The sequence below is a fragment of the Triplophysa rosa genome, linkage group LG4 (assembly GCF_024868665.1).
Source record: "Triplophysa rosa linkage group LG4, Trosa_1v2, whole genome shotgun sequence".
NCBI lineage: Eukaryota > Metazoa > Chordata > Actinopteri > Cypriniformes > Nemacheilidae > Triplophysa > Triplophysa rosa.
This window is the reverse complement of record NC_079893.1, coordinates 25974194-25985243: the sequence shown is the minus strand read 5'-3', so window position 1 is coordinate 25985243 and position 11050 is coordinate 25974194. Positions and strand designations below refer to the sequence as shown.

The 11050-nt window shown below is 38.1% G+C and overlaps 2 protein-coding genes across 4 annotated transcripts; one reads left to right on the top strand and one right to left on the bottom strand.

Annotated features, from left to right (window-relative positions):
- The first annotated feature begins 1277 nt into the window (after nt 1–1277).
- Nucleotides 1278–8206, top strand: slc44a1a (solute carrier family 44 member 1a). The gene is made up of 16 exons (XM_057331285.1): nt 1278–1716; nt 2380–2466; nt 2588–2730; nt 2861–2997; nt 3100–3193; nt 3303–3472; nt 4534–4623; nt 4713–4852; nt 5027–5213; nt 5391–5559; nt 5631–5787; nt 5901–5984; nt 6252–6389; nt 6904–7140; nt 7259–7336; nt 7413–8206. Exons 1-16 carry the CDS (start codon nt 1693–1695, stop codon nt 7431–7433), a joined length of 1956 nt encoding a protein of 651 aa, XP_057187268.1. The 5' UTR covers nt 1278–1692; the 3' UTR covers nt 7434–8206.
- Nucleotides 8207–8243: 37 nt separating this feature from the next.
- On the bottom strand, nt 8244–10329 carry aptx (aprataxin). Of its 3 annotated transcripts, none has more exons than XM_057331294.1 (9): nt 10218–10329; nt 10000–10132; nt 9881–9927; nt 9754–9807; nt 9377–9619; nt 9165–9224; nt 8830–9056; nt 8614–8717; nt 8244–8511 (listed from the first exon to the last, which is right to left on the bottom strand). In XM_057331294.1, exons 2-9 carry the CDS (start codon nt 10127–10129, stop codon nt 8360–8362), a joined length of 1017 nt encoding a protein of 338 aa, XP_057187277.1. In that variant the 5' UTR covers nt 10130–10132; nt 10218–10329; the 3' UTR covers nt 8244–8359. The 3 variants fall into 3 exon arrangements, with proteins under 3 accessions (XP_057187277.1, XP_057187278.1, XP_057187279.1); XM_057331295.1 differs by having other exon boundaries at nt 10291–10322; XM_057331296.1 differs by lacking the exon at nt 10218–10329 and having other exon boundaries at nt 9377–9671; nt 10000–10068.
- Nucleotides 10330–11050: the final 721 nt, after the last annotated feature.

Here is an 11050-nt window from a genome sequence, read left to right as displayed (position 1 = left end):
CATAATGGAACAAAATTACAATTTATTCCTATTTTCTTTCGTTGTCCTTATCTCCAACATCAATCTCACTCTTTCTGGATTTGACATGTCATCCATACCTTCATCAACTGGCAGGGCTACCTGTGATAATACCCTTCAAAAGGGCCGCAGATTTTTTTTTATTAATCACCTGCATTCAATTATAATAGATGCAGATATTGAATGTGAATTACTATCATTATAAATGCATTACAAAACCATGCAAAAGATCATTCTAATTTAAAAAGATAATTTTTAGATAATTCTAACTATATTCTAATGTAATTATATCCTATTTTAGTGTGTTTGGTATGGCCTTATCGTATTCCATTATGGTACACGTTTTTTTGTAATTTCCTATTTTCCATTTGATGATATATTATTTAAAGTTTTTGAAAAAACTTCTTTACTTCCCAAAAAAGGTGGCTTTATTGTAGAAATCACAGGGCTGTGTGGCATGTGTCCATGTGCTGAAAAAGGAAACCAAATTACCCCTTTGGGTCATGTGAACACTTTTTTTGCACATTCATTGGTTAGTTTTTGAGTTCTTCTTTCCTGAAAAGCATTGAACAATTATGGTATCTTATGTTTAAGACTGAAACAAGTTGTTACCTGGAGGCAATACGGTACCAGAGGGTTAAGAAAGGCATTTAGTAAACATACCATACTATTACTTCAACAACAACAACAACAACAACAACAACAACAACACAGTGTCGCAGAACGCATCTCGTTTTACGGCCTGTAGTTGATAAGTAACACAAAATATTTATTATAGTACATTGACCTTTAAGTTGTGAAGCACACTGTGCTAAGTGTATTTTGTATTAAATTTCACCCTCGTGACTATAAAATGTCTACGGGCAGAAAATGTTTACGCAGTATTTCCTTCATTCCGCTAGATGGTGCTAAAGCACCATAAGACGAGCTGCATACGAGTTGAACGTAACGCTGGAAAGTCAGATTCCTTTTGCGAGTCGGTTCATTCGAGCTATTTCGTTTACCACTTTTTGTAAACGTTACAATGTCACAAAGTTATCAATATCCTTAACAATATCACACCTCACAATAGCCTAATTATTAACCTCCTACTGTCGAGTGGTACGCATTGTGAATCTTGTAGACGACTCATTAAACGAATCGGTTCAATCAAACTATTCCTACACGAATCCCACATCACCGCTCAATGACAATACCGAACACCGGCAGATCAAACGTAACGCGTGTCTGGCTGTCCTAATAAATGTCTAGCTTTCATTCAGTTATGGATAGTCTTGTGAACGCGTTTCTACACCTGCTGCTGGAGTGTAACGTTAAATATCAGATTTTGGTTCGATGTGGGCCAATTGGGCAGAGGAGGAGGACGCGACAGCTCCGCCTTCACCTTGTCACAAAATGCCTCTGGGACAATTACTCCACGTCAGATCCTGAGAAAACAACGGATAATAATTCATTTCCGAAAACCAGCGACACGTGAGAGGCGTTATGGGAATGTGACAGTGGACGATCTTTTCGTTTGTATGGACATTTAAACGCGTTTATTTATTACGCACGTGTAACTTTTACGCCGAGTTACTGCAGCAGGACGCATCGATCTTGCGCTGGCAACTCCCTTTTTAAACGTTATCTGGTTTGTGTTGTTTGTGGTTTCGATTAACTTAGGGTTTTGTTGCAATGGGATGCTGCGGTAGCACACAGGTAAGATTTACAATACAATATCGTGTGAGTGCATGCTGATTCATGTTTGGGAACTTTTCGAGTTCAATATAGCGTTACATGAACTGCACACGATATGGGTCTGAACTTCAGGAGTTAGCATACAAATAAACTGTATATGGAGATTTATAAAAGATTTAAGTGACTAATACAGAAATGTAGTAAGTAAAGATCCAAAATCTTTATTTAATGAAACTGATAGTGGTTAAGCGCGCAGGTTTTTGTTGATCAACAGTGAAAAGCTCATTTCCGGGTTTCACTGAGAATGTCCTCCCATTCATCCATTCAGTTTGTGGCTGATCCACGCGCTTTGTAGTTGACAAAGAACTTTCTTTCTTTCTTTCTTTCTTTCTTTCTTTCTTTCTTTCTTTCTTTCTTTCTTTCTTTCTTTCTTTCTTTCTTTCTTTCTTTCTTTCTTTCTTTCTTTCTTTCTTTCTTTCTTTCTTTCTTTCTTTCTTTCTTTCTTTCTTTCTTTCTTTCTTTCCTTCCTTCCTTCCTTCCTTCCTTCCTTCCTTCCTTCCTTCCTTTCCACTTTAGTGACCCCTTAATGTTAAGTAATGTAATATAAAAAAATGTTGTTTTAAACAATTATAATATTTTATGTCCTACTTTCTGACACATCATCATGTCACCTACCCCTTACAGAAGAAGAGAGACTGGAAACCATTAGAACAGAGGAAGTGTACAGATATCCCATGGCTGCTGTTGTTCATCCTCTTCAATATTGGCATGGTAAGAGACTGTACACGAGTAGCATCTTCTGTGTAACAAAAAAACTTTTAGAAAACTCTTCCCCTGAAAATCAGTTCCAGGCGATGTAATGCATGTCTTGATCATCATCTTGTCTTTGCAGCTCTTCATCTGTGGCTTCGCCATAGCAACAGGGGCCGCCTCCAGACTCATATCAGGGTACGACAGTTATGGCAACACCTGTGGTCAGAAGAATGCTGAAATCCCAGGAATCGAACTCAGCGGCAGAGACCAGACCTCAAGAAAGTGCGTACAACTGTGAAAAACTGTACAATTGTGTCTGTCTATACAGAGTTATGCTGAAATAATGGCGCTGTCACTGTAGATCTGACACCTGCAGGGATTTCTTGTTAATGCATTGTTTATGGCTTTACAGGTATGTGTTTTTCCTGGATCCCTGCAACATTGATCTCTTAAGAAGAAAGATTAAATCCATTGCTTTGTGTGTCTCAAAATGCCCAAAGACAGAGCTAAATACTTACGAGGATCTCACACATTTTTCAGCAAATAATGGTGAGTTATATGGTGTCCTAGAATAGCCTGAATTGAATGTAATGACATGTTAATGTTGATACACTTACTAACATATTTTTTTTTCAATATGATTTTCTTTAGGATCAGATTTATGCTCTTATGAAATTAAACCGGACCAATATTCCTCTCACCCTGACAAAGCTACAAAATGCCCTAAACTTCCTGTCCATCCAAGGTAGACACCCAGGAAATAAAAAATATTGATGTGTCTGTGATGTAATCTGTAATGTAAAGTCTATTTATTATTATTATTGTGTTTTTGTTATTATTTGTTGTTTGTGTAGTGCATCGATACCATTGTTTCATCGCTGTATGCCAGCTAATATTTCCTGCTACTCCAAGTTTGCCGAAGCATTCATCAGTTTTGTCAGTGATAACAGCGTGGTGCACAGGGTCGTTGCCGGAGTGATGACCTCCAAAGAGATCATTATGGGCCTGTGTCTGCTCGCTCTTGGTGAGATCAATAATGTAACTTTGAATGTGACCAGTATATGAAATTTAGCGGCATCTAGCGGTGAGGTTACGAATTGCAACCAATGGCTCACTCCACCCCTCCATTTCGAAGCACCACGGAGGCTGAAACGGCACTAAGAGGCCGTCACGTTTTTGCTTCTTTGCCGTAGGGGATAACGTATTTATGAAACACGGTCTGTAGAGCAGTTTGTCCTTTTAGGGCTACTGTAGAAACAACATGGTGAATACCATGCAAGGGGACTCGTGGTGCATGTAGATAGAAATAGCTCATTCTAATAAATACATAACGCTTCATTATGTAAGGTCTTTAGACACCTCTGAAGACATAGTCATGTATATTATATTGCATTTCTGTCAATAGATCCTCCAAAAAATGACACACTGGACCTTTAAAGAAACTATCTCTAACTAGGGATGTAACTATATCAAAATCTCACTGTACTATAATACCTCGGTATTACGTCCACGGTACAATATTTGTTGCGTTATTTAAAATGACAAATGAAGACTTTGAAACGTGCCCTCTTTTCTTTATCCTCTAATCACAACTGTTGCTTAGAGGTATGAGTTATAGTATGAGATGGGTCAAATGACCTAAAAATTCCTTTTATAAAATAAAATAAGTGCACCAGATGGACCTTGACAAAGGTAACATCTATTTTTTTCTAACTTTCTTTATGTTAGGCCCGGAAGACTTATCGTTTCATACAGTCATGTGATAATTTTGAGACAATTTTAACATTATAACATTGTAATAACATGATATCGATAATATTGTTACATCCCTATCTCTAACTATCGTTTTGTATTGTTTGTTGCAGTAGGCAGTGAATTAATTTTGTTCATTATTCATATTTAAAAAACTTTTAATCTTTAAAGATTAAAGTCAGTGCAGGAGGCCAAGAAAATCATGACTCACTTTCATAATTATAAAGCTTGATTTCCCAATATTATAAAATCTATAAGAATATATCATGTTATAACTTAATATTTAATGTCTGCGGCCACTCTTTTTTTTTTAAACTCTTTTCATTCCTCTAGTTCTGTCTCTGATTCTGATGGTTGTGATTCGCTACATCTCAGTCGTTCTGGTGTGGATTCTGACGGCTGTTGTCGTGGTCGGCTCAATCGGTAAGACGATGAGAACTACATTAAAATAGAGACCTGGTAAAGTCATTTGAGCAAACATACGACAGCTCGCGTGATATTTTGTCTGGCAGGTGGTTCTGGCGTTCTGTGGTGGCTATATGTGGATCACAGAAATTCTGTGAACGCCACTCTGCCTGCCAATGAACTGCAGGTGGCCAAAGACAACCAGCAAGCTCTTCTCGTCTACGCCATCGGAGCCACTGTTTGCACGGTATGATCTGTTGTTGGGTTCGGAATGCAACTTTTTTTATTTCTGCAGTGTAACGTTGCACACAGTACAACCTGATCTCACCAAAAACAGAACTATTTATTGAGATGGAAATGTTGTACGAATTTGCATGATGTCATCAGCTGGTTGTGAAGCTGTCAGTTGCTTGTGTATCAGGTGATTCTGCTGTTGCTCATGTTCTTCATGAGGAAGCGTGTGGCTCTCACCATCGCTCTGTTCCACGTGGCTGGTAAAGTCTTCACTCATCTGCCTCTTCTGGCGCTGCAGCCCTTCTGGACCTTCCTCACCCTCATGTGCTTCTGGGTTTACTGGATCACTGTGCTCCTGTTCCTCGGAACGGCAGGTCCGTCAGCATAAACCACCTTTCTAATATAATCCATTTATAACCATATCATGATATAACCTCAATGCATGTAGTTTCAAAGATAGAAAATAGCACTCAAATTGTCTAAAATGAAATATCTTAGGAATATTTGAAGAACTAACCATCAAATATTGATCTGTTACTGTATTACTACAGGAAGTCCAGTGAAGAACAACCAGACAGGTCTGGTGGAGTTCCGTATGGACAGTCCGCTGCAGTACATGGTGTGGTACCATGCCGTGGGTCTCATCTGGATCAGCGAGTTTCTCCTCGCATGCCAGCAGATGACTGTGGCAGGGGCCGTCGTCACGTATTATTTCACCAGGTCAGAGGTCAAAAGTCATTGAGTCGTCAGATCTTTGGGAGTTTATTAACTGTGTCTTTGTGTCATTGTAGAGATAAATCTCAGCTGCCCCTCACACCAATCATATCATCTATCCTGACTCTGATGCGATATCACCTGGGCACTGTGGCTAAAGGAGCTTTCATCATCACTTTAGTGGAGATTCCACGGCTTATTCTCACCTACATCCACACTCAGCTGAAAGGAAAGGTGAGACCGGTGCCAGCTGTTTAGAAGCAGAAACTTGATTTTATTCCTTATTCGTTGTATTTAACTTTTTCTGTAGACAAGAATGAAGTGTTGATATATTTTGTTTGGTGCAGGAAAACGCATGTGCGCGCTGCATGCTGAAGGCGTGTATCTGCTGTCTGTGGTGTTTAGAGAAGTGCCTCAATTACCTGAACGTGGTGAGTGACTCCACTGTGTCATATGCTGTACCTATAGAACAAGCAAATATCGTTTTACACGAATGATTTTTACACATTTTTTTAAAGAGATTTGTGTGGTTTGTCATTAGGTGATGGTGTATAGGATGATGCCCTAGTGTACCCTGTAGTAGCTGATGTGCAACTGTGCCATTAAAACCCATGCATAAGCAACAGGGCAAAAATATAGGATCAGTAGAATTATTGAGCAGTTATTTTATGATAAATGTATGATTTGTATGACTTCAGAACGCATACACAGCAACGGCTATTAACAGCACCGGCTTCTGTACGTCAGCACGGGACGCCTTGTTCCTCCTGGCTGAAAATGCTCTGCGCGTAGCAGCGATCAACAGCGTTGGCGACTTTGTCCTGTTTTTAGGAAAGGTATTTATTCGACACAACAGGATTTGTAATATACCGTTATTTGCTGTGGAATTAAAGGGATAGTTCACCCAAAAATGAACATGTACTCACGCTCAGGTTGTTCTAAACCTTTATAAATGTCTTTGTTTTTATTTGTACTTTTCTTTTTTTACTATTAGTATTTCACAAAGACGCATTTTACTGTGTCGATACCTTAAAGCTGCAGTCTGTTACTTTTTGCCTTTATATTGCCATCTCTGTTTGAAGCTTAAAACTACAGGTTACTTAAGGTTAAACTACAATCAATTGTAATGAAACCGATATTTCCTGCAAAATCAAACCAGACAGCTCAACTTATAATTATTATAAACTTACCATTGATAGTTTTAATGTATTTCCTCTTAACCTTTATTTTTAACCAAAAATGGATCTTATGTTAAAAAAATACATTTTATATGTAAGCTTCACTTTCTGTTTGGTGATTTTAAGCATTTGCGACGTCAGATTCGCTAACAGGTTTGTCTTGTGCTCACAGGTCTTGATTGTGTCGTGTACGGCGTTTGCAGGCGTACTTGCGCTAAACTATCAGCGAGAATACACCGTGTGGGTGTTGCCTCTCCTCATAGTGTGTGTGTTTGCCTTCCTGGTGGCTCATTGTTTCCTGTCCATCTTTGAGACTGTAGTAGACGTACTCTTCCTCTGTTTCGCCATCGACACCAAGAACAACGATGGCAGCCCGGGCAGCGAATATTACATGGACAAAGAGCTTATGGTGAGAGCAGTATGCATGAGGCAGTGCTAAAATAAACAGAAGACATTGTTACAGACAGATCGATGCCATTGTAATATTCATGTTATGCTCATGTTTCTCTTTGAAATTGTTCACGTAGGAGTTTGTAGATAACGCCAGGAAAGCTACAGAGCGGTACAGCAAAGAGGAAGGTGACCGTGGTGAAATGAAATCTATGGTGAGTTTAATGGGTATAAGTGTCAAATGTGATACTTTCATAGTCTCATAAACTCAAATCATATATTTTATTTCAGACTGGAGGTACATTGGCATGAGGACCGGCATATTATATCAACCTACCGTACACTCCAAAGAAAAATGGGTTTAAGATGCACAAAAGTTACTATTCAGGGATCATGTGACAGGCTTTTGTCATTACTCAAAAGGACGCTTAGTTTAGAAAAGCTAAATGTCTGCATTTAATCTGAATTGAGCACAGATGCAGGAAATGAAACGGGAAGCTGAGTAAAATGTGGAATTCTGCACTCATATTTTTGCATTATTTAGCATTTTTAGTTCAAAACTATATGTATGTTTTATACAGCAGAAATGGTCTAATAGTTCATATTTTGGTTAAATGAAAAGCAATAATTGAAATGTTGTAGTCTGTGGAATATATTTTTCATGTAACTTTTTACTTTGTACTTTTGAAATGGTGCTTTTTGTATCTATATTTTGTTTTAAAATTGAACCTTTTTCCGTTACAAGTCTAGTTGTGATATACAGCCTTCTGAGCTTAAAACTATCTATGTTCTTATATGCAAACAAAACTCATCTGTTTAGCTGAACGGTTAGTTTAAAGTCGATACCTTAGTGTCTAGATCTAATATTTTAGAGCATTTCTTTATTTGAACTAGTGTTACAAACAAATAAATTTAGTTTTAGTTCACCAAATGAACAAGAGGATATTTAGATATCCATTCATGTGTGCCAATGTAACCCCTTTTAACAAGTGCATTTATATAATGTGTATGTACTGTATGTACAGCTGTGGTTTTGACAGCTGCATTGGAACACACTTGACTAAATAAAAACCAAAGAGTAGTACAAACTGTCCTAAATTCGTTATTGTTAATTTACCTCATGGTACAAATCCTCTATGATAAGGATTAATATGCAAGTCCCAGATCAAAACACAGTATAACCAGAACAAACAAGTTATTTAATTCGCAACAGATTATACAAACAAAATGTTAACTAGTCAAGACAGGTGAGTTGAGAGATGATCTTTCAGTTTTGGGATTGTTGATTGCTCTTTATGGCAAACGTGACAGCGCAGAGGACGCTTCAATAGTTCATTTGTGCTTTCCTTAACCGTGACCTTTCCATCTGCTTCCAGCATTGCAATGACATCTGCATCAAGACAAAGCATAGATACAGTAATGATACTCTATTTGATTTAGTCTAATGTTAATCTAAAAAAACAAGAAAGCTTGATTAATAGGACTTTCTCACCTTGAGACTCAATAAAATATTCAGTAGTGAAGGAATTCCAATGTTTCTTGTTCTTTAAACAAGGCGAGTCAAAGTCCTGGCTGATTACATGCATGTGAACGTGACTAGAAACAAATACATATGAAATATATGAATGACAAGCATACATTATACATGTGTCATACAAGCTCCGCCCTTCCTCTTGCCAGCAGCCAATTAGAACACAGACAACAGTACCTCATGCTGGGAATGGCGTGATAACCCAGACGGAAGCGAAGTTTTTGAGCGTCCGGACACTGCTGCACCATCCTGTCCCCAACGTGCTGCATGTGTTGTAGCAGGTCGCAGTGTTCTGATCTCAGAACCTTCAGACTGGAGATGGAGTCCCACGGCAACACCAGCCAATGGTACCGCGCCTTCGGGTACTTGTCTTTGATGACCACCACCCTGTCGTCTTTATACACCTGAGGACAAAGTCGATTACAGGTTTGATCTGATAGGTTTACATTTTAAATGATCATACTGGTATTCCACATCAAATCATCAGATTTAATACAGCTGAACAGACATACTTGCATCTTTGGGTCCTGCATTGATACTTTAAGGCCTTGACTCCAATGACCTGCAGATTCCTGAAAAACATTTTCTTTCAGAATTATATTTTTATTCAAAATAATTAAAGAAGTCATTTCACACACACACACACACTATGCGAGTGAGAATACACAAGCTATTTTTGAAAAGGGTCCTTTGACAAATCCTTTTCTATGGTAAATTTACTCACTGATTTATCAGAGCCTGGTGGTGTTGTCTTTTTTTGTGGAGGTGAACCACTATACATTGCGTGATGGTCTGTATGGGACGATGTTGATATGTTTGCAGGGTTCTCGCTCTTCTGATGGGGTCTTTTGGTGGGTTTGATCCCCGCTGCAAAAGATCTGGGTGTGGATGTCTCTTCAGTGAACTTCACTGTGTATGGATATAGCTGATTGACCATGTGAAGTCTTTGGCCGGGCTTTATCGTTACCTGGTTGTAAAGGTGGGTGACATGTGGTTTGTAGGTTGTTAAGACCAATAACCTGTGCAATATAGCATCAAAATAGGACATTTACAGTTGCAATTTAAATTAATAAAATTGACCCAAGACGTGACTGTGTTTACCTGATTGCCTTTGCCCACAACCACACAGTCCACATTTGTAGGATTCACACCTAACTGTAACAAAAAAACCTTTATAATACTTTTCTCCCATATTTTATTTATTTATGTTATAAACATTCGGCCATACCTGTTTAACACTGACAAATCCTCTGTTGCAGTCAGCCATCAATTCAACTGCAAAATAATTAAGATGTTATTTATAATCTGGGGCTGCTTTCTGCACACTAGCTGATATAAAATCTCTACCTTGCTCTCTGGAGCACTTTTTGTCTTTAATCTTAGTTTCCGGTCCTCGACCCAGAATCACAGGTTGATGGTGATAAAGCTGAATGGGTTTATGAGAATCATCTTGACGCACTAGCCAGCAGAGAGACATTTCCTTTCAAACAAGACAAAATGCGTTCAAACATTAAACAGTCTATACAACGAAACTTAAAACTGCAGGTATTGCGTTTATAAATTACCGTATAAGACTGCTGGGGTAATATATATTGAAAATAATGTGTTTTTGAGAAGTAAACAGTAGCAACTGCTCACTTCAAAACATGATTCCCGATCTTCTTCACGGCCGTGCGGCGCAAACGAAAATAAGCGCGTATACTGCCACCTATCGGCCAGAAGACGCTATGAACTCGCCAACCCGTCTGGACGTTAATATGCTCTCGACAAGAAACTAAATGATAGTGACTTTTATTACTGCGTTAGAGAGTCTGTAAATGAATAGAATAGAAAACAATGTATATGTTAAGAATATAAATAGTTATATTGAGTTTTACATTTTTAAACACATGCGTAGGCCTATTAGACAAGATTAAGAATGACAAGCTCACGTGAAAGAGGGAATACATAAAGATAATGGAAAAGACAACTAAGGGAGATATGTGTTAGAAAATCTTGAAAACTCAGAATAAACTCATGAAGACGCCCATCTGTTTATCTGCCTCTTACAGGGGGAAACAGGTCACGCGTTGCCATATCCTAATATTTCTTGTTCAAAGCGGTTGGTTAAAACATATATTTATACATGTTTTTAATAAATAATAAATATATAAGTATTTCCAAAATAGCATGAATTAACAGTGAACATGTTAAAAATGTGTGAACGGGTCAAGCATTTTGGAGAGTTGTGTTGCTTGGCAACCCTACCACAGCTATTGCTTCTTTTCTGAATTGTTATTAGTATTATTAAAATCCGATCTGTTTATTAAATCAAAATTCTAATCAAATTGCAGTTTCATCAGATCGACACCGTGTGTTACAGTGATTTTACCACGAGGCCCTGTTTAAATTACTGTAT

Coding starts and splice junctions, on each gene's coding strand:
- slc44a1a (XM_057331285.1), top strand. CDS start 1,693: ATGGGATGCTGCGGTAGCACACAG. Junction 2,998..3,099: donor ACATTTTTCAGCAAATAATG/GTGAGTTATATG, acceptor GATTTTCTTTAG/GATCAGATTTATGCTCTTAT. Junction 7,141..7,258: donor ACATGGACAAAGAGCTTATG/GTGAGAGCAGTA, acceptor TTGTTCACGTAG/GAGTTTGTAGATAACGCCAG.
- aptx (XM_057331294.1), bottom strand. CDS start 10,129: ATGTCTCTCTGCTGGCTAGTGCGTCAAGATGATTCTCATAAACCCATT. Junction 9,620..9,753: donor TTGTGGGCAAAGGCAATCAG/GTAAACACAGTC, acceptor CTTTACAACCAG/GTAACGATAAAGCCCGGCCA. Junction 9,225..9,376: donor CACCAGGCTCTGATAAATCA/GTGAGTAAATTT, acceptor AATGTTTTTCAG/GAATCTGCAGGTCATTGGAG.